At 42.0% G+C, this 22,316-nt stretch overlaps 1 protein-coding gene across 10 annotated transcripts in view; it reads right to left on the bottom strand.

Annotated features, from left to right (window-relative positions):
* The window catches only part of rgs20 (regulator of G protein signaling 20), a 151,711-nt gene that overhangs the window by 17,574 nt on the left and 111,821 nt on the right, over positions 1 to 22,316 (bottom strand). For all 10 annotated transcript variants that reach the window (XM_078398545.1, XM_078398543.1, XM_078398544.1 and 7 more), the window contains one exon: positions 15,987 to 16,135. In XM_078398545.1, the coding sequence (XP_078254671.1) occupies positions 15,987 to 16,135 (149 nt within the window). The remainder of the gene's footprint in view (positions 1 to 15,986; positions 16,136 to 22,316) is intronic.

Here is a 22,316-nt window from a genome sequence, read left to right as displayed (position 1 = left end):
GCCACTGTGCCACCCCATCTCTACCTGGATAATTATCAAGAGGCTGCCGCATGGAACTCATCATCGGAGTTCTCTGAAGAAGAAGTAATGTATGACTTTGACTTCTAGGTAATAGATGTATAAAATATCCCTCCCCCAGATTGGCTGCTGGCCGCTCTTCTCTCATGACTCAATACTTAGAGGTCTTGACTCTAAGTTATGCTCTAATCTATGAAAAGTGCCAAGCTCTGAGCTGATGGATGGGTGTGTCAGATGCAGAGGCATGACATCATGTTCTTGAGTCCCTGGCGACTTGTCAAATGGGATGATCTGGGTTGTACATCTTGGCAATAGGAATGGCACAAGGCCATTGTCATTCTGTACTTTCGGGGACAGGTAAGAGTGCATGGATGAACCATCTGAATCTTATAAGGCTGAAAAATGTGCAGGACGAGAAGGATGTGGGATGTGAGAGAGGATTAGAAATGGGCACGGCACCATCCTCAATAATCTTACCCACAAACTCTGCGACCATTAACTGATGATAGCCAACACTTTCTCTTCAACAAACCAGCAAGCACTCTCTCCAGTTTGTTCCTAGAGCAAATTGCATATTGTCTTCTGCAGGGGAAAGGGAAGAATCCATGGGAGTGTGGCAATATAGTTTTGTGATGTTCCTGTCAGCTGAATAGTTGAAAGTATGTGTAATGTGTGAGATGTGTGTGGTGGAGAAATGCATGAGTATGTAGTGGGGCTTATGAATACTCAGTGAAGTGTTAATTTTTAGATTCATGAGGTAGATGTGATACAAGGAGCACCGTGTAAGTGCAGTTTTGCATTTGTTGGCAAAGACTTTGTTTCTGCTGAAATTGACCTTAGACATGCGTGTGAGATCATTCAATTGCTTAGTCACTGGGACTACCTTCTTGAGCCATTGTGCTTTGCTCTGCCCATACCATCACAGCCTCCCACTGCCTCTTATTTCAAAGGCTCCCTGTGGTGCTGAGCTTGCAAGCCCCCATTATGGGAGTCCACATCTTCCAGCAAGACATTCGGACTGAAACGGAATACTCACTTCCACATCGGCCTTGCCATTCTTATAAATATTTAATTCCAAACTGCAATACGACTTGTCGTCAGCAATCACCTCCTCCTTTAAAAATGTTGGGATTGCTGTCAAATGGCACAGGTTAGTGTGAGCTGACATGCCGCACCCTTTCCTGATGCAATAATGATCGCTGGGCGGCACGGACTTGGTGGGCCGAAAAGGCCTGTTTCCGGCTGTATATATATGATATGATATGATAATGTGGAGATGTGTGTCGCTAAACCACACACTTCCTTACATGAAAAACCCATGCAAATGGCACAGCTAGAAACCTGCATTGGTGATCACTGATTCCAAGCCGTTTCTTGCACATGCTTCAATGTATAATTAATTATTTAACACTTTGATTTTCAGATGAAATACTGAAAAGAAAATCCTCAGATGGTCACTTTGGAAGATTCCACAGCACAATTTGAGGAAGAGTAGAATATTCGCCCACTATTGTGGCCAACATACCCTCCCTCAATCGGGTCTCTATGTACAGGTAACTTGGTCACATATTGTAAGCACAATTCATGGAACCTTGTGGTATATAAATGAATGAGCAAAATCATTTGCTTATTCAACACCATCTAAAATTCAGTAAAACAAAAAATCACACTTTGAAACATCAGAAGGCTTGAGAAGCTACTATATAAATATGAGTTCTTTCTTTCTTTCTTTGCATTATTCTATGCATGTTTTATGTTCCATTTATAAAGTACTAACTTCATCCAGAAAATAAATAATCAATCAACTATAATGGCAAATGTATTTCAAGTGTATTGGAAAGCTATAACATCCATGTGGATTTTTATCCTGAATTTAATTTATAATTTATTTGGAGAATCATTAAGTGTATTTTTATATACACTAAATTTCTAACTATTCATTGTCGTTACAGAATCAGCATACCATCATTATTAAGTGCTTACTGAGACAGGTCATGCATACTTCTTTCATATTTGCCAGGGTTACCATTTGCAGATGTTGCCACAACACTGTTAATATCAATGGCAACACCTACTGTAACAACATGTAGAACACACCCACTTGGACTAATTGTAATATTTTAATTAAATAACACTGCATTAACTTGTAACAATAGACAATAGACAATAGACAATAGGTGCAGGAGTAGGCCATTCAGCCCTTCGAGCCAGCACCGCCATTCAATGCGATCATGGCTGATCACTCTCAATCAGTACCCCGTTCCTGCCTTCTCCCCATACCCCCTCACTCCGCTATCCTTAAGAGCTCTATCCAGCTCTCTCTTGAAAGCATCCAACGAACTGGCCTCCACTGCCTTCTGAGGCAGAGAATTCCAAACCTTCACCACCCTCTGACTGAAAAAGTTCTCCCTCATCTCCGTTCTAAATGGCCTACCCCTTATTCTTAAACTGTGGCCCCTTGTTCTGGACTCCCCCAACATTGGGAACATGTTATCTGCCTCTAATGTGTCCAATCCCCTAATTATCTTATATGTTTCAATAAGATCCCCCCTCATCCTTCTAAATTCCAGTGTATACAAGCCCAATCGCTCCAGCCATTCCGGGAATTAACCTAGTGAACCTACGCTGCACGACTCCATAGCAAGAATATCCTTCCTCAAATTTGGAGACCAAAACTGCACACAGTACTCCAGGTGCGGTCTCACCAGGGCCCGGTACAACTGTAGAAGGACCTCTTTGCTCCTATACTCAACTCCTCTTGTTACGAAGGCCAACATTCCATTGGCTTTCTTCACTGCCTGCTGTACCTGCATGCTTCCTTTCATTGACTGATGCACTAGGACACCCAGATCTCGTTGAACTCCCCCTCCTCCTAACTTGACACCATTCAGATAATAATCTGCCTTTCTATTCTTACTTCCAAAGTGAATAACCTCACACTTATCTACATTAAACTGCATCTGCCATGTATCCGCCCACTCACACAACCTGTCCAAGTCACCCTGCAGCCTTATTGCATCTTCCTCACAATTCACACTACCCCCCAACTTAGTATCATCTGCAAATTTGCTAATGGTACTTTTAATCCCTTCGTCTAAGTCATTAATGTATATCGTAAATAGCTGGGGTCCCAGCACCGAACCTTGCGGTACCCCACTGGTCACTGCCTGCCATTCCGAAAGGGACCCATTTATCCCCACTCTTTGCTTTCTGTCTGTCAACCAATTTTCTATCCATGTCAGTACCCTACCCCCAATACCATGTGCCCTAATTTTGCCCACTTATCTCCTATGTGGGACCTTGTCGAAGGCTTTCTGAAAGTCGAGGTACACCACATCCACTGACCTTGTCAATTTTCCTAGTTACATCCTCAAAAAATTCCATGGAAGCGGTAATAGAATCTTTCATCCATCCATCCATCCATCCATCCATCCATCCATCCATCCATCCATCCATCCATCCATCCATCCATCCATCCATCCATCCATCCATCCATCCATCCATCCATCCATCCATCCATCCATCCATCCATCCATCCATCCATCCATTCATCCATCCACCCATCCACCCATCCACCCACCCACCCACACACCCACCCATCCATCCATCCATCCATCCATCCATCCATCCATCCATCTATCCATCCATGCATCCATCCATCCATCCATCCATCCATCGTTCTTTTTGATAGTTATCTACTGCTATACATAAATTGGAAACACATGGGGCCTGGAGTTTAATTATTTTGATTATATTTAAACTCTTGGGAGATTAAATTGATAATTGGCAATAGCACGGAAAAATTGGGAAGCAAAATATTGCCAAAGAAATTATCTTCATTAACCCCTGTCAACTCCATAGTGCCTATGGCCCCAATAAATGAACCTCTAAGAAGTGCACGGATTGGTTTCAGCCTGCCCTTGGCTTCCACCCGCTATCTGCACCACCATCAAATTATTCCTTCCACCTTCACAAGGTTGGCTGGTTTTAACTCCAGTTTTTTTAAACCTTTTTTAAAACCTGTGATCACATTTTTTTAAACAGCTCGAGACCTGATTCTTAGACATTGGATGTCATCTATTTTTGGTGCACTGTAAGTAGCACATGTAACGCCAATGCCCAATTTGATTAAAGTTTTGAAATCATTACAACGTTGGTAGAAACAGCACAAACGTAGTTTCAACAAGACATGCTAGAACAGGACATGCATGGCTTCCAGAGAGATCAGGCTCAATTTATAACAGCTGCATATTTCTTTGAAAAGGGTATTGGCCTTATAACCTCATGATGCCAGAGACACGCGCTATAATGAATGTGGAAGATGCATAACATTCGGGGGCATTAAACAAGAGTCCCTAGGTTTAGTAAGACTTGGCATTCTCACTGGTGATTCAAATGTCAGGTATGAGGTACTTCATGCCAACCATTGGGATGGGTGGGGAAAGATATATCTGGAGACTCACCAGGACAAACACCGATGTTTTCACGAGAGAGTTAGATTTAGCTCTTAGGGCTAATTCTTTCAAGGGGTATGGGGAAAAAGCAGGAATGGGCTACTGATTTTGAATGATATTGAATGACGGAGCTGGTTCGAAGGGCCGAACAGCCTACTCCTGCACCTATTTTCTATGTTTCTAAGACCCAGCAGGAGATGGGCCCTGCTGTCTCCTCGAGGTGTAAAGACCTCCACTTGTTTGAGCAAAGCAGAAATAAATTTCATGTCCTTCCAAAGCATGTCATGATGAGTGATCACCACTGAAAGCAGTTGTGGCAATCCATTTCATTAATTAGATCAGGGATTCCTTCATTGATTTGTAATGATCAATGGAGATGGTCCTGCAAGGAGACTGGTGAACTGTGTTAATGTTAAAAAATAGAATACATGGTAAATCACTCTAGATTGAGAATGATTATAAAAACCACTCCTTTTAAAAAGCATTAATCAGAGAGCTGCTCATTGCTCATGCAGTCAATGGCTCCATCCTTTGCTCCACTGAGTCATAAAGCAGGCGGTGTGCAGCTAGGAATTTTCCTGGAAGGCTTAGCTATCCTCCGTTACATTGACGACTGCATCGGTGCTACCTCCTGCACCCATGCAGAACCCATGGACTTCATCAACTTCACCACCAATTTTCATCCTGCACTCAAATTTACTTGGACCATCTCCGACACCTCCCTCCCCTTTCTTGATCTCACAGGCTCCATCACCAGAAATAGACTATTGACTGACATCTATTACAAATCCACTGATTCCCACAACTATCTCGATTAAACTTCTTCCCACACTGCTTCTTGCAAAGACTTTATCCCCTACTCCCAATTCCTCCCTCAACGCCGCATCTGCACTCAAGATGAGGTGTTCCAAACTAGAACATCCAAGATGTCATCATTCTTTAGGGAACGGGGGTTCCCCTCTCCCATCATAGATGAGGCCCTCACTCTTGTCTACTCAGTACCCCGCAGCTCTGCCCTTGCTCCCCCTCCCACTAGTCGCAACAGAGACAGAGTCCCCCTCGTCCTCACCTTCCACCCCATCAGCTGTCGCATACAACACATAATCCTCCGAAATTTCCGCCACCTCCAACGCGATCCCACCACTAGCCACATTTTCCCATCTCCACCCCTTTCTGCCTTCCGCAGAGGCCTTTCCCTCCGCAACTCCCTGGTTAACTCATCCCTTCCCACCCAAACCACGCACTCCCCAGGTAAATCCCCCTGCAACCGCAGAAGGCGCAACACTTGACACTATACCTCCTCTCTCGACTCCGACAGTCCTTTCAGGTTAGGCTGAGGTTCACTTGCACCTCTACTGCATCTGTTGTTCAAGATGTGGACTCTTATACATCGGCGAGACCAAACGCAGACTGGGCGATCGTTTCACGGAACACCTACACTCAGCCCGTGTGAACCAACCTGATCTCCCGGTTGCTGGACACTTTAATTCTCCTTCCCATCCCTACTCAGACCAATCTGTCCATTGTCAGAGTGAGGCTAAACACAAATTGGAGGAACAGCATCTCATATTTTGCTTGGGCAGCTTACAGCCCAGTGGTATGAATATTGATTTCTCACTTGAGGTAGCCCTGGCATTCCCTCTATCTCTATCCCTCCCACACCCAAGTCGCATTAGCTTCTCATTTTCACCCTACAAACAGCTTACAGCCTATTTCCTTTATCATCGTTACCTTTTTACATATATTTCATTCATTGTTCTTTATCTCTCCACTTCACCGTTTATATCTCTCGTTTTCCTTTTTTTAAACAGTCTGAAGAAGGGTCCTGACCCAGAACATCACCCATTCCTTCTCTCCAGGGATGCTGCCTGTCCCACTGAGGTACTGCAGCTTTTTGTGTCTATCTTAGATATCCTCTTGTTCCTCTGGTTCCTGCTGCAATAATACTGCCAAGACCCACTGCCCAAGATGCCACACGGTCTTTAATGATGGAATCATCTCTGAGCGAATATTGGGCTGGAGGATCCTCTTCAATGCTAGACCCTGCATTGTATAGATCCATGGAAAGATTCTATGGTGAGGGAGTTCAGAGTCCAGGTAACCTTGGATGGAGATGGGCATATCCGAAGGCCTTCCTACACTATTGGTGGGATCTTTTATGATGAACCGACTCTGCAAATACGTTGCTCATTAGTGAGATTTACGTAGGATGTGTTGTCTCTTGAGATCCTTGTGTTGGCCTCTTGCCCACCATGCAGGGCCTATCATTGGCATAGTAACATCTTCAGTTATAAACTGCCGTCGGCAGTGTCTCCCCTAATGCACTCATTAAACGAGTACATTAGCAGGTTAATGCTGCAAATAAAACACAATCTTTACTTCCTGAAAAGATTGCGAAGATTCATTATGTCAGAGACCATTTGGGAAGAAGGAAAATTCTTAAAGTGCTTGCTACAGTAAACAATACATCAAAGGGAAAGTGTCTGTATGTAAGAAGTAGATAATTTTTTGTTCGTTGAACAATTTGCTAGATTGTTCCCAGTGACCACTGTATTTGGCGCTCTTCAATAAAGTCTTAATTGTCTTACCCGATCTTTGTGTTGTGTTATCAAGTTTTCTTTAACAGAGTGTCAGAGAGGACTCTCTTGAACTTCTACAGGTACAGTAGAGAGAATATTGACTGGTTGTATCACAGCCTGCTTCGGAAACTTGAATTCCCAGGATCGATGAAGATTGCAAAAAGTTGTGAACACTGCCCAGTCCATCACGGGTTCTGACCTCCCCACCATCGAAGGGATTTAAAGGAACTGCTGCCTCAAAAAGGCAGCCAGCATCATCAGAAACCCACATCCCCCTGGGCACACACTCATTTCACCCCTGCCATCGTGAAGAACGTACAGGAGCCTGAAAACTAACGTCCAGGTTCAGAAACATCTTCTTCCCTATAGCCATTAGGCTATTAAACACTACAACCTCCAATACCTCCAATCTCTGAACTACATAGACTTGGGAGCAATGGTTTTGTATTTTGCACTGTTATTGTTTGTGTTTTTTATGTGTACATATGTGTGTGTATATATATATATATATATATATTTATGAGTGTGTGTGTACATATATATATACACACACTGAACCTTTTTTTTGTTTATTAAAATGTTTACGATGTTTACATATTCTGTTGTGCTGCTGCAAGTAAGAATTTCATTGTTCTATCTGGGACAAATGACAATAAAACACACTTGCCACGACATTTTGAAGGGGGCCTGGCTAGCTACAGTCAGTTCCGCATCTGGGAGTATGGGGAGAAGGCAGGAACAGGGTACTGATTGAGAATGATCAGCCATGATCACATTGAATGGCGGTGCTGGCTCGAAGGACCGAATGGCCTCCTCCTGCACCCAGGGCCGTCTTAACGCATGGGCCTGATGGGCACTTGCCCGGGGGCCCACGAGCATAGGGGCCCCATGCTGATCTGTGTATGTTAAGTGACTTGCAATAAATAAATACTACTTTAAAAATGTAGGTTCAATAAGTGCTTTTTTCGCAACATTTTCGGTCACTAAGTGCTTCTCACAGCGATCTGTAAGTGCTTTCCGCAACAATGTAGCACCCTAAGTCCATCGCTAAGTGCTTTTTGGTAAGTACTTTTCGCCGGCACGACAGGGGGGGGGCTGGTAGGAAAAGAGGGGTGGGGGAGAGTAACGGTAGGGGCCCCAGTACACTGCTTTGCCCAGGGGCCCATAATGCTGTAAAAACGGCCCTGCCTGCACCTATTGTCTATTGTCTATTGCCTATTGCCCAGTCAGGTTGCCTGATGTCAGTTGCGTTTCCTTTCAAATGCAACACAAATGCAACACAAACACAAATGCATTGCATTTCTACTTGTATTGTGAGTCTTTCACAAAAAGAAGCTCAATTAATGGTGACAAGGTAGGAATTGTGCAGTGCACAACAGATGAAGCATTTAGGTATGCGAATGATCAGTGGAAAATATCAGACACACTAACACACGTGGAGGTATCCATTTCAGTTTACAACTAAGGTTAATTGTAATCCTCTTGCTTGCTCTCCTCACCTCAACCTTGCACAAGAATTCTCATGGCTTCTGTGTCCATTTACTTGCTCTGTTTTTACGACACGGGACATTTCCTCAACCATTACTGGATCTTTTTCCCTAGTTCTTGCCACCTCGCTAACCTCCTTCCAGCTTCCAGAACCTTTCGAACATTTTCCTTTTCAACTGCTCCTTCATGTTACAATTTTATTTGCTCCATATCTGCCTTTTCCTTAAGGCTGCTGATAAACTTCCCCTGCGTTTCAATGCTCTGAGGTTATCTAAGGTGTCCAGCAGAATTTGGGAAGCATTATATAAAAATTTTGGGTGCGTTTTGACATTCTTAAATAAAACATGGCTCTTTTGCCTCTAGAAATTAACGCACGCTGTACTCAAAGGAGAATTGCTTTCTCTCGCTCTTGATATTTCAGTCGACTTTTGGTCTCACAGATAACATCAGCAATTTGTCTAGAACTTATTAATCCATAATGTGTTAAACCATTTTCATGTACTTGTAAAATTATATAGAGAACAAGTGTTTGATTTTGCTATCCTGACGAAGAACTAACAGGATACTCATATAACGGGCTCACACTTGTAATATTAAATGTGTAGGTGATGTAACATTCTTCAGGGATGAGTATTCTATAATTTTTTTTCCCTTGCTCACTGTTAAAATCCCATTTTTAGATGTTAAATGACTGTCGAGTGCTTGTACGTATTTGCATCCAGTTAGAAACATAGAAACATAGAAAATAGGTGCAGGAGGAGGCCCTTCGAGCCATGGTTGATCATCCACAATCAGTAACCTGTGCCCAACTTCTCCCCATATCCCTTGATTCCACTAGTTCTTATATTTTAAATCAATGGAAGTTAAATCTTTACTGTTAATATCTGCAGCAGAAAGGTGTGGTGATTTAGGAGTGGAGCATTTCAGTAATACCTGAATATGAAAAGTGGTTACGTATGAGGTGAAACTAAAACATATTGTGGAATGAACAAAGGAGACTTATTGAACTGAGAATGGTGCAGGTAGTGCAAAGAATGTTCTGGTACGGTGATTAGGTCAAACATTCAAAACTAAATGACGTGCCGTGCAATAGTACAACGAGATGAGAGTGAAGTAACACTTTTGAGCATTGAAGAGTAGAGGGGTGTTACTTTCATAGGTGGATGTTCATTAGTGGGATCATGGTTAAGGGCAAGGAGTAGGTGTGCTTATCACCCATCTAGGAGTCCCATATTTTATTTTTATCCCCCACTTTCTCCTCTCCCCTGTCCCCTTCCATCCATCTTCCTCCCTCTAGCTTTTCATTTCAGTCCTCCTTTTCTTTCCTTATCTGACTCCCTTTGTCTCCTTTTTGCCTCTAGCCTTTGTCACTTACTCCACCCATCAGCCTCACCCTCCTCCCACCACCTCATCTGAATCTTCCCATTACTTGCCAGGCTTTGCCAGGAAGTTATTAGATACTTCTTCGGAAATACAAACTACATCTATTGACGATTCTTGCTATCTTACAAATTTTATATCATGAAAATGAATGTAGACTGAGTGCAATGAAAGGCAGACTGAAAAAGGATATGGAACTAGTAAACAGCAGGATTTCCTGTTGCAAGGCTTATGGAGATTCATGGAAAGCTGACAGAAAATTGTTATTAAAAAAGCAGGGATCATTCCGCACAGCACAGTGATCAGTGGAAAGCAGCAGGTGGTGGTGGTGGTGGTGGTGTGATGAAGCATTAGAGTGTCTTCCTGCTTTGCAAGAGAGATGAGATAAGCTGAATGAAATTACAGCAGATGGGTGTTATTTTGTAATGCTCAATTGCATAGCAGTACTTACAATATGAAAATGGCACAACTAGTCCATATTATTTACCGGTGCGGCACGGTGGCATTACGGTAGTGCAACTGCCTTACAGCGCCGGAGACCCGGGTTCGATCCTGAGTATGAGAGCCTGTCTGTATGGAGTTTGTACATTCTCCCCTTGACCTGCATGGGTTTTCTCCAAGATCTTCGGTTTCCTCCCACACTCCAAAGACATAGAGGTTTATAGTTTCTTGAGAAAAAAATTCTGAAGATATTTTGCCTACAAGGACACTGGGACAGGGGAAAAAGCACTTTTGTCAGGAATTCCTGCATCGTGGGCCATTCAGAAGCCTGGTGAGTAGGCAACCCTGTTGAGATTGCACTCTGCTGAAAGAGGGTCATCCAGGATTGCTCATCTAAACTGGGATTATCACTTTCTTACAAATGGAACCAAAGGGGCAAAGAAATACTCTTTCTGAAAGGAGGAAATAAGTCGCCAGAGCAGACTGCACAGGTGTGTCAAAACCCCCCAAATAATGGCCATTAGAGATCATAGGTAGATACGTAGAAATAAAGGACTGCAGATGCTGGTTTACATCAAAGATAGATACAAAGTGTTAGAGTAACTCAGTTGGTCAGGCAACCTCTCTGGAGGAAAAGGATAGGAGTCGGTATATAGATAATTTTGTGAAGTAGATCTTTTATAGTTTTATATCTTAGTTTATATCAGCAACCTTTCTATGAACTACATTCCTGACAAGTTGTGTTATTCCAGGTTTAGAATGGCATTCTGCCTATATAGAGATATGAATAATATATCTATTACTTTTTTTGACCCATACGAAACATATTTTAATTACGCACATAAAATGCCAATTTATTTTCATTTGCCAGGAGTGCTCTTTATTACATTTTTCAAAAAATTAATTTACATAGCTGATACACATTTTAATTACATAGTACTTGTGGGGGAAACGGCGATGACAGAAGTAAGGAAAGGTAATGGTGAAAATAATGAGACTTAAGCTAGATAATCCTTCAGGACCTGAAATTTATGATCCCAAGCTGTTGAGAAAATTGCAAGTACATTTATTTTCCAAAAACCCTGAAAATTCAGGCATATTGCCTTTGGTTTGGAAATTGCAAATATCACTGTTGTATAAGGATGTTCGAAGAGAATGGCGTACACAATGATTGGTTGGCTTCACATCCATCATGGGGGTAGTTTCAATTGGATTCGACTAAAACAAAGTGATCAAAGGTATATATGGATCTTTGAAAAGCTAGTCAAAGCTAATTCAATTTTGCTTTAGATCACAAGGACTGCATATAAATGTGTGCCCATGTGGAATGTAGCTGCCACTAAAGAAGGACTGGGAGCACAGCGCAAGTAACCTTATGAAACAGTCAATAATTGAGCAGTTGAAGGTACACAACAGGGAAGATCCCTTCTCTGATGGGAAGGATATGGTAATTGGTGTTCCATAAAGAGCTGAGTTGCAGCCTAGCCTTTTTGACCAGACAAGAACACATCTGGGCTGCTGAGTATAGCAGGGGTATTTTTAATTCACCAAATATATTAATGCATTGGATGTAGTTCAGAGAATGTTTTCAAGACTAATACCTGAAGGCAGGTTATCTTAAAGACAAATGTTGAATAGTCAAGGCTTGTATCTGGTGAAATTTACAGGCATGAGAGAGGACGTGGATAAATCATATATGATCCTGAGAATGGATGTGGAAATAATGTTCCACTTATTAGAGAATTTAGAATTAGTGGGTCACAGTTTAAAACATAGAAACATAGAAAATAGGTGCAGGAGTAGGCCATTCGGCCCTTCGAGCCTGCACCGCCATTCAATATGATCATGGCTGATCATCCAACTCAGTATCCCGTACCTGCTTTCTCTCCATACCCCCTGATCCCTTTAGCCACAAGGGCCACATCTAACTCCCTCTTAAATATAGCCAATGAACTGGCCTCAACTACCTTCTGTGGCAGAGAATTCCACAGATTCACCACTCTGTGTGAAAAAAAACTTTCTCATCTCGGTCCTAAAAGACTTCCCCCTTATCCTTAAACTGTGACCCCTTGTTCTGGACTTCCCCAACATTGGGAACAATCTTCCTGCATCTAGCCTGTCCAACCCCTTAAGAATTTTGTAAGTTTCTATAAGATCCCCCCTCAATCTTCTAAATTCCAGCGAGTACAAGCCGAGTCTATCCAGTCTTTCTTCATATGAAAGTCCTGCCATCCCAGGAATCAATCTGGTGAACCTTCTCTGTACTCCCTCTATGGCAAGAATGTCTTTCCTCAGATTAGGAGACCAAAACTGTACGCAATACTCCAGGTGTGGTCTCACCAATGCCCTGGGGGTCACCCTTTAATGTAGATATGAGACACAATGTTTGTCTCAGATGGTCATTAGTCTGGAACTCTCTTCCTCAAAGACAGTGGAAAATAATTTTTGAACGTTTTTGTAACAGAAGTAGGTAGATGCTTGATAAGCAAATGGCTGAAAAGATTCTGTGGATAAATGGGAATACAGCACTGAGGTTACAATCAGATCAGCTTGGATCATATTAAATGGCAGAACAGGCTTGACGGACCAAATAATCTCTTCCTGTATCTAGACCATATTCAAGGTTAGAAGGCATTAAATTCTAAGATATGACAAATTAAATGGACGGAGCAGGGAATTAATTGCAAGACGACAGATTCCGACTAAGTGCCAGCAATAGTAAAACTTAAGGAGATCAATATGGGGAACTGCAGAGCCATTAATGCTGAACTAATCAAGGTTTTAAAAATGATTTAAGGGACTTGACATGGGACAACATTTTAATGTTCTTCCTTGAGTAAAAACACCTGCAGCAGTCCAGATGTGTCTCATCTGGATCATTCAAATATATATGGTGAAAAGGTTAGACTGCATCTCAGTTAATGATACAAAAAAAGTGTTGTCTCTTTTGTTTGAACAAGCCAACATGGGAGTATACTGTTAAAGCTGAAGCCAACCCAGAGTCTGATTCTTGATTTCTCTAATCCTTTCTAAACTGCTTTTATTAATGGCATTGATTGTTTAGCTTCAGTGTAATGTGTAGGTGTGGGGACAGAGGACAACGAACACTTGCATCGTTCCAGCGGATTGCAATACGGTGAAAAGCAATGCTCTACTCAAAAAAGGAGGGAAGAACAACACAGGAAGCATGACCAATTAGTTGGGCCTCCATTGTTAGGACATGGCTTGAATTCATTATTCGGGAAACGATGCAGGATATTTAGAAAAGCATAACATGGTTAGGCAATGTCAATGTTGCTTTATGAAAGATAAATTAAGTTTAAAAACTCTGCTGAGTTTATAGAGAATATAACCAACAAGATGTCTAAAAGGATATCATGTCATGGTTTTCCAAACAGTATTTGATAAGATGCCACATAAAAGGTTATTAAACAAAATAAAATCTAATGGGATTGAAGATAATAAATTAGATGCTGCAAGGATATTTTCCCCCAATGAGGCAGTTTAGAAACAAGAGGGATGGTCTCAGGTTAGGGTTAAGACATTTAAAACTGAAACGAGAATATCAACTCTGAACATTATAAATCTTTGAAACTCAGTCCAGAGAGATTAGACAGAGTTATAAATAACATTCAAGATGCTGGTGGATTTTTGGACGATAGGGAAATCAATAGGAATGGAGATTGGCCAAGAAAGTAGAGTCGATCATATCGGCCATAATTTTATTAAATGGTGGAGCAGGTTTAAGGGCATGTTGATTCTTGGTTCATTCTTCTGCTATTTCATTTTCTGCTCTTATATTGATTATGGTCATTGTATTTATTGCTCCATCAATATGCTGGTGTGTTGGTGAGCAAGGGGAATAAGGTAGCATGGAGTAATTATGTCGAATGAGTTTGTCTCCAAACTTTGATTCCCTTCAAAGTTTAAGACTTTGTCATTCTCAATGAAAGATGTCAAACATATGGTTTATAAAATTATAAGAGGCATAGATATGGTAGACGGTCAGATCCTTTATCCCAGGGTGCAAAAGTTCAACACTAGAGGGTATAGTTACAAGGTGAGAGGGGGGAAAGTTTGATGGTGACGTGCAGGGCAATTCTCTAAGTGCAGTTGTGGTAGGCAAGTTGAGACTGCTTCCCAAAAGAGAGTAGAGAAAAATAGGAAATGAAGGAATTTGCCTAAGAATAGAGGCTACTTAAGAATAAAGACATACCAGCTTGGAGAGAGATGCAAAATCTATTAAAATCATAACTGTATATAGCTTTCTTCAAGCTAAGAGGTTTACAATTATAATGCGAGCATTGGGCCTCTGTTAATCTTGTCTGAGATATGAGATGTGAATAGATGATTTAATGGATTCAGTGGGGAAGTAAGCCATTAATTTTGCTGTGGTTCTGAACCATACCATGATCACTCTCATTGTCCAGAAATAGAGTTAGTCTTTAGAATGAGGCAGATTCTTCATGGTTTGGAAGGGAAGGCATGAGCCTATTGGCAATCTCTGGTGTATGGTTATTCGGGGATCTGTCCACTCCTGGTATTCTAAAGCATGATATATTCGCAAATGGCATCATTAATGGATATATGGAGTTGGAAAGTTGTTCATGTTATGATCATTGCACCTGACAGCAAAAACAGGGAACCTTTTTCCATCCAGATAGATTAGTAGGATTATGAAAGGTTCTGTTGCACAGAGTGCAAGTTTCAGTGTATCGTGCAGTTTGAGTTAACTATAATCAGACCCACCCTACAAAATAGTAGGAATCCTGAATGCAAATGTTTGAATGAAAGACATCCTGTCAGTTTTTCAGTTTGCAACTGCAGACTTACCTTAATTCTTTGATGATTTAATTGAGGCTGGGACTGAAGGGACTGGGTAAATAATGGTGTGCCTTCATCATAGAGGGCTATTCTGTCCTTTCTTCTGTCCTCTTAATGCTTTGATTAGCTTGGTCACAAGGAACCCTGTAGCCAATGCAGTGAAAATAATCTAATCTTTGGGTGGAATAGGAAAAGGTGAGTTCAAAAAATTATATTTCAGGTTTTTAAAACCAGTGAATATGACACCTATTGGACATTATGTCCTGAACAATTTGGCAGCACGTTGGTGCAGCACAGTGGTGCAGTGGTAGAGTTGCTGCCTTACAGTGACAGAGACCCAGGTTTGATCCTGACTATGAGTGCCGTCTGTACGGAGTTTGTAAGTTCTCCCCATGACCTGCATGGGGTTTCCGCTGGTGCTTCAATTTCCTCCTGCACTCCAAAGACCTACAGGTTGGTAGGTTAATTGGCTTTGGCAGAATTGTAATTTATCCCTAGTGTGTAGGATAGTGTGAGTGTGCGGGGATTGCTGGTCGGTGGGGACTTGGTTGGCCGAAGGGCCTGTTTCCGCGCTGCATCTCGAAACTAACCTATAATGTAGCCTGCAGTCGTTCCCACAGGACTGTGCTGACTAGCAAAATGCACTTTGATTAAAGGATTGATTAATCCTATTTTGTTTAAGCACTGATCTCATGGGAATCTGTTGGTTGCTGCCTGTAGTCATGGGAGAGTAGATCAGCGTAGCGTTATTTACCTTCCAGTCACTCTCCAGAGCTGGGAGAAAATAGACAGAGAGACGTACCAGGAGCAGCTGCAGCAACAGCACCAGCAGAAACAGCATGCATTGGAGCCCCGGTTCCCAGCGCCCTGCTGCGGTTGTGTAGAGCCCGGCATCTCCTGCTGCACCGATGTCTGCCGCTTACGCATCTCCATCCGCTCCGATCCCATGGGCTGTGGAGAAAGCAGAACGTGAACAGAGGAGGCTTTAGAGAAGCACCACATCAATAAAAGGATATTCCTTTTGGAAGGAGATGAGGAGGAATTTCTTTAGTCAGAGAGTGGTGAATCTCTGGAATTCATCGCCACAGAAGGCTGTGGAGGTCAAGTGGGAGCAAACCTGAACACCCGAACACCTGGAGGATTCCCACGCAGTCACACAGAGAACGTGCAAACTCCACACAACATTACCCGTGGTCAGGATGGAACCTGGGTCTCTGATGCTGTGAGGCAGCAACTCTATCAATTCAGCCACTGTGCCCTCCACACTTTGCCACCCATTAGTTTTTTTCCTGATTGTAATCTCTTTGGCTCTTATAAAACAGGTGTTCAATAATTAGTGCTAAAAAATTTAGCATTTTTTTATAATTAAAATGGAAAACTAAATAGGTGACTATTTGTTCAAATCAATTTGAAATATTTGAGTCTTTGCGTAATGTTTCCCTGTTGACAACCCCCAATGCAAACATTTTCACCAGTTCAGATTTTGTGGTCAGCAATGAAGAAATGACACTTATCACTCATCTTTGGAAAAGATGACCATAAACATTGAGTAGGCTTTCATGTACAGAATACCTTCTCTATATCATTTGTTTGAACACGGTACAATCCACAGGGGATTGGTGTTGTTTGTTGACTGGGAAAGCAGCAGAATGAAGCCTTACAGAAGCCGAGCAGAAAGTTTAGTTTAGTTTAGAGATACAGCACGGAAACAAGCCTTTCACCTTGTCGAGTCTGCACCGGCCAGCAATCCCCACACACTAACACTATCCCCCACACACTAGGGACAATTTACATTTATACCAAGCCAAATAACTTGGAATTGCTCTTCAAATAACTTTGGTTTCCCAAAGTGTGGGAGGAAACTGAAGATCTCGAAGAAAATGTCCAAATTCCGTACAGCCAAGCACCCATAGTCAGGATCGAACCTGGAGCTCTAGCGCTGTAAGGCGGTAACTCTACCACGACGCCACCATGCCACCCAAAAGTGTATTTTCGGTTGAAGCGCTATACTGATCTACACTCCAATACTTTTTTTTGTCAGTGATTTGAATGAGAACAGTTTGCAAGGTGGACATCAATAGTCAGCGTGTTCCTGACTTCCAGACATGTGCATTATGTCTCAGAAATTACAGGTGGTCTAGATTGTCAGGAAAACTGACATAAATATGGATCATTAACTTTCACCATAAAGTACTTTTAGTTTAGTTTAGTGATACAGCGCGGAAACAGGCCCTTCGGACCACCGAGTTCGCACCGACCAGCGATCTCCGCACATTAACACTATCCTACACCCACAAGGGACAATTCATACATACACCAAGCCAATTAACCTACATACCTGTACGTCTTTGCAGTGTGGGAGGAAACCAAAGATCTCGGAGAAAACCCACGCGGTCACGGGAGAACATACAAACTCCGTACAGACAACAGCTGGGTTTCCGGCGCTGCAAGCGATGTAAGACAGCAGCTCTACCGCTGCGCCACCATGGCCGCATTAAAGCATTAAAGCAGATCTGACCTGCCACTGATTTGTAGTGGGACAGATTCAGTGGGGAAAGGAGGGACGAGCTGAGATTAACTTTTTATTGCCTGTTTAAAACAGGCATAAAAGGAATCGAGCACATCTGACAGAGATGCCTAGTTGCCAGAGATTGGGCACGACTTTGGCTTGTAACCCGTGATGGTATTCAGGTCTTCAATCAGCTGATTGAACTGAGCTTCTAGCTAAAGATCATACTTGGCCTTCAACTGCAGTGTGGGATCATCCTTCGTGGTAGCTTCAGTTCTGGACTTTAGCAAAGAGGGTATCTTCCTGTTCATCTGGTTCTGGTTAAAATAGACCTTGATTGCCTTTGTCAGAATACAATTTTCTCTGCATCCTTTTCAGCTTAATGGCAAACATCTTCCATCTGGTCACTTTGCAACCCTCTGAAATGAACATTGAATTTTCCAACTTATGGTAAACTGCTCTCTCATCGTTTCCCATTTCTACAACTTGTTTGTTTCTCACCTTGTTTCTTTCAGGATGCTTCACTAATGGTCAGTACTAATGCACCTAATCAGTTGATCTGTCTTAACCTATCTTTCTGCGGTCTTTTGTCATACACCCCTCACCTCCATTAAACTTTGCTTTGAAAACTGCGACCCCTCTACTCTTCTCCAGTTCCGAGGAAGGTCCCTCGGGATATCGAGCCAAAATATCGACTTTTTTCTCTTTCTGGGTAAATTCTTCCAGCATTTCTGTTTTGGTGTTGATAGATGGTTGATCATTTGACATGAAATGCTTGGATATCATTTAAACCCTAAGGCAAAGTCCCATTTGGCAGACTGATCGACAATGAAAAGCCCACGAGATTGAAGGGAACTACCAAGTACTATTATGAAGTTGGTTTACTGCCAGAAAGCAGAGGGTAATTGTTGACAGCAGCTTTAGTAGCGGGAGATCAATGAGCAGTGGAATTCCAGAGGACCGAGTTCAAATTAATGACGTGGATTTAATTGTAGGTGCCATAGTTGTGATCTGATGATGATACCAAAATTGGCAGTGCAGCTGAAGCGAAGCAAGCTCTAGCCTAAAGCATGATTAATGCAAACAGGCAAAAGGTATACAGTAAAAGTGTGGAAACGCTCACCACCAAATTCAGGGACAGTTTTTTTCCATCTGTTATCAGGCAACTGAATCATCCTACCACAACCAGGGAGCAATCCTGAACTACTATCTACCTCATGGTGACCTTTGGACTTTCCTTGATTGGACTTTGCTGGCTTTACTTTGCACTTATCATGTTTCTATACGCTGTAACTGACTCGATTGGAATCATGTATTGTTTTTCTGCTGATTGGATAGCACAATAGACAATAGACAATAGACAATAGGTGCAGGAGTAGGCCATTCAGCCCTTCGAGCCAGCACCGCCATTCAATGCGATCATGGCTGATCACTCTCAATCAGTAGCCCGTTCCTGCCTTCTCCCCATACCCCCTCACTCCGCTATCCTTAAGAGCTCTATCCAGCTCTCTCTTGAAAGCATCCAACGAACTGGCCTCCACTGCCTTCTGAGGCAGAGAATTCCACACCTTCACCACTCTCTGACTGAAAAAGTTCTTCCTCATCTCCGTTCTAAATGGCCTACCCCTTATTCTTAAACTGTGGCCCCTTGTTCTGGATCCCCCCAACATTGGGAACATGTTTCCTGCCTCTAATGTGTCCAATCCCCTAATTATCTTATATGTTTCAATAAGATCCCCCCTCATCCTTCTAAATTCCAGTGTATACAAGCCCAATCGCTCCAGCCTTTCAACATACGACAGTCCCGCTTTTCCGGGAATTAACCTAGTGAACCTATGCACGCAACAAAAGCTTTTAATTGTACCTCGGTACACGTGACAATAAAGTTAACTGAACTGATTTCACTGGTCGACATAGGCAGGCACAAACAAGGCAGATGGAGTTCAGTCACGGTCATCAAATCGTAGGAGAAGCTCACTGTTTTAACTGCCCTGCAGGTCATATTTTCACTGTGATAAATATGAGTCAAAATAAGACTATGTGAATTTAAAATAGACGCCTGACCCAGTTAAGGTTGCTACACTGTGGGAAAATCAAACAAATAAATAAAGTCAAATCACTTTTTGGAAGAGTAAATTCTTAAATCCTCAATGGCAAACAAGCTACAATCCTACAAGCGACAATGGCGGCACAGTGGTGCAGCGGTAGAGTTACCGTCCTGGACTGCCATTAGACCTGACTATGGGTGCTGTCTGTACAGAGTTTGTACGTTCTCCCTATGACTTGCGTGGGTTTTCTCAGGGAGCTCTGGTTTCCTCCCTTACTCCATTGATGTACAGGTTTGTAGGCTAATTAGTTTGATATCATTGTAAATTGTCCCTGATATGTGTAAGTCTTAGTGTGTGGGGATCGCTGGTCAGGACTAGGTGAGCCAAAGGGCCTAAAACAGACTAAATTAAAGGTGAGAGAAAAGACAATTATTAAATGCTGAATTTTAATTTTGGTAGATATCAACATGCCTTGGATATCATGAGAATAAAAGCCTTCAGTTTAAATTAAAGATAGCTGTCTAAATTCATGCTCTATTAGATTATTGAAAATGAGATTTGCTCAGTTTAGATTATCCAGGCGTATTCAGCCTTTGATGAAAGATGAGGAAACAAAACATGTTGTCAACACTTAGATAGCATTCTCTCACTGGCACCAAGGTACGGAGTTCTGATCACATCCATTTTTTGATTTGTATCTATTAAGCCATTTACTTGGAGTTTACTGCATATATCTTTTTCTTTTGATTAGATTGATTTAATAATCTCACATTTTAATTCCTTTTTGCAAGGATTCAAACATTGACATTCTTAGTTTCATCACACAGATAAAGTCATTCTCTTTTTTTTTTCTAAATTGCAATGGCAAAATTGCAAACATTTATCGATAAGTTAAAAGGTGAATGCTTCACTAATTATAACCTTTAGAAACAAAAGCATTATTCTATTTTTCTTAAGATTAAATGCCACACATGATGCACATAAATCCATGCAATATATTGCGGTACCAATACAAAAGTAGACACATAAATGAAAAACATTTTAAAATGCTCGGTGACAAATGAGACAAGGTTGGCATAAAATATCATCAAATATATAATCTACATTGGACCAGCAGAATTTATTTAATATTTTTGGAGGGAAGAACAATTTTATTGCTAAACATCTTCAGTATTACAAATATTAAGATATTAGGAGATACAAGGAACTACAGATGCTGGAATCTTGAGTAAAAAACACAATGTGGTGGAGTCACTCAGCGGGTCAGGCAGCATCTCTGGAGGACACTAATAGGCAAAGTCTTGGGTCATAGAAACATAGAAAAATAGGGGCAGGAGTAGGCCATTCGGTCCTTCGAGCCAGCACCGTCATTCAATATGATCATGGCTGATCATCTAAAATCAGTACCCCGTTCCTGCATTTTCCCAAAATCCCTTGATTCCTTTAGCCCTAAGAGCTAAATCCAACTCTATCTTGAAAACATCCAGTGAATTGGCCTCCAGTGCCTTCTGTGGCAGAGAAGTCCACAGATTCACAACTCTCTGGGTGAAGAAGTATTTCCTCATCTCAGTCCTAAATGGCCTACCCCTTATTCTGAAACTGTGATCCCTGGTTCTGGACTCACCCAACATCGGGAACATTTTTCCTGCATCTAGCCTGTCCAATCCTTTAAGAATTTTATGTTTCTCTCAGATCCCCTCTTATTCTTCTAAATTCCAGTGAATAAAAGCCCAGTCGACCCATTCTTTTATCCCACCAACAGGGCCCTGTACAAATGTAGTAGGACCTCCTTGACCCTAAACTCAAATCCTCTTGCGATGAAGGCCAACATGCCATTAGCTTTCTTCACTGCCTGCGGTACCTGCATGTTTACTTTCAGTGACTGATGTACAAGCACACCCAGGTCTCATTGCACCTCCCCTTTTCCTAATCTGACATCATTCAGATAATAATCTGCCTTCCTGTTCTTGCCATCAAAGTGGACAACCTCACATTTATCCACATTACGCTGCATCTGCCATGCATCTGCCCACTCGCCCAACCTATCCAAGTCACCCTACAGTCTCATAGCAACCTCATCGTAACTCACACTACCACCCAGTTTTGTGTCATCCGCATACTTGGAGATGTCACATTTAATTTTGTCATCCAAATCGTTAATATATATTGTAAATAACTGGGATCCCAGCACCATGCCTTGCGGCACCCCATTAGTCACTGCCTGCCATTCTGAAAAGGACCCGTTAATTCCTACTCACTGCTTCGGGACCCTTCTGCAGACTTCTTGAGTCTGAACCTGAAACATTGCCTATCCATGTTCTCCAGAGATGATTCCAGACCCGCTGAGTTACAGCAGCATTTTGTGTTTTTGCTCAAAACAGCAGGAGTCGCTTATATACATCATGTGCAGCAAGAGAATGGCTGTTGATTGAGGATCATGTTTCTATTTATTATCTCTAATGTACACGCTGAACAGAAGTACACTCGGTTCCCTCTTTGAAGATCTCTACTGTTCAGGTCTAATTATTGTTTATTATTCCAATTATAAAAGGCAAGAGATTCACAAACCATATCC

The sequence above is a fragment of the Rhinoraja longicauda genome, chromosome 4 (genome assembly GCF_053455715.1).
Source record: "Rhinoraja longicauda isolate Sanriku21f chromosome 4, sRhiLon1.1, whole genome shotgun sequence".
Lineage (NCBI taxonomy): Eukaryota > Metazoa > Chordata > Chondrichthyes > Rajiformes > Arhynchobatidae > Rhinoraja > Rhinoraja longicauda.
Note: the sequence above shows the minus strand (reverse complement) of the source record. Positions and strands in the feature narration are given on the sequence as shown.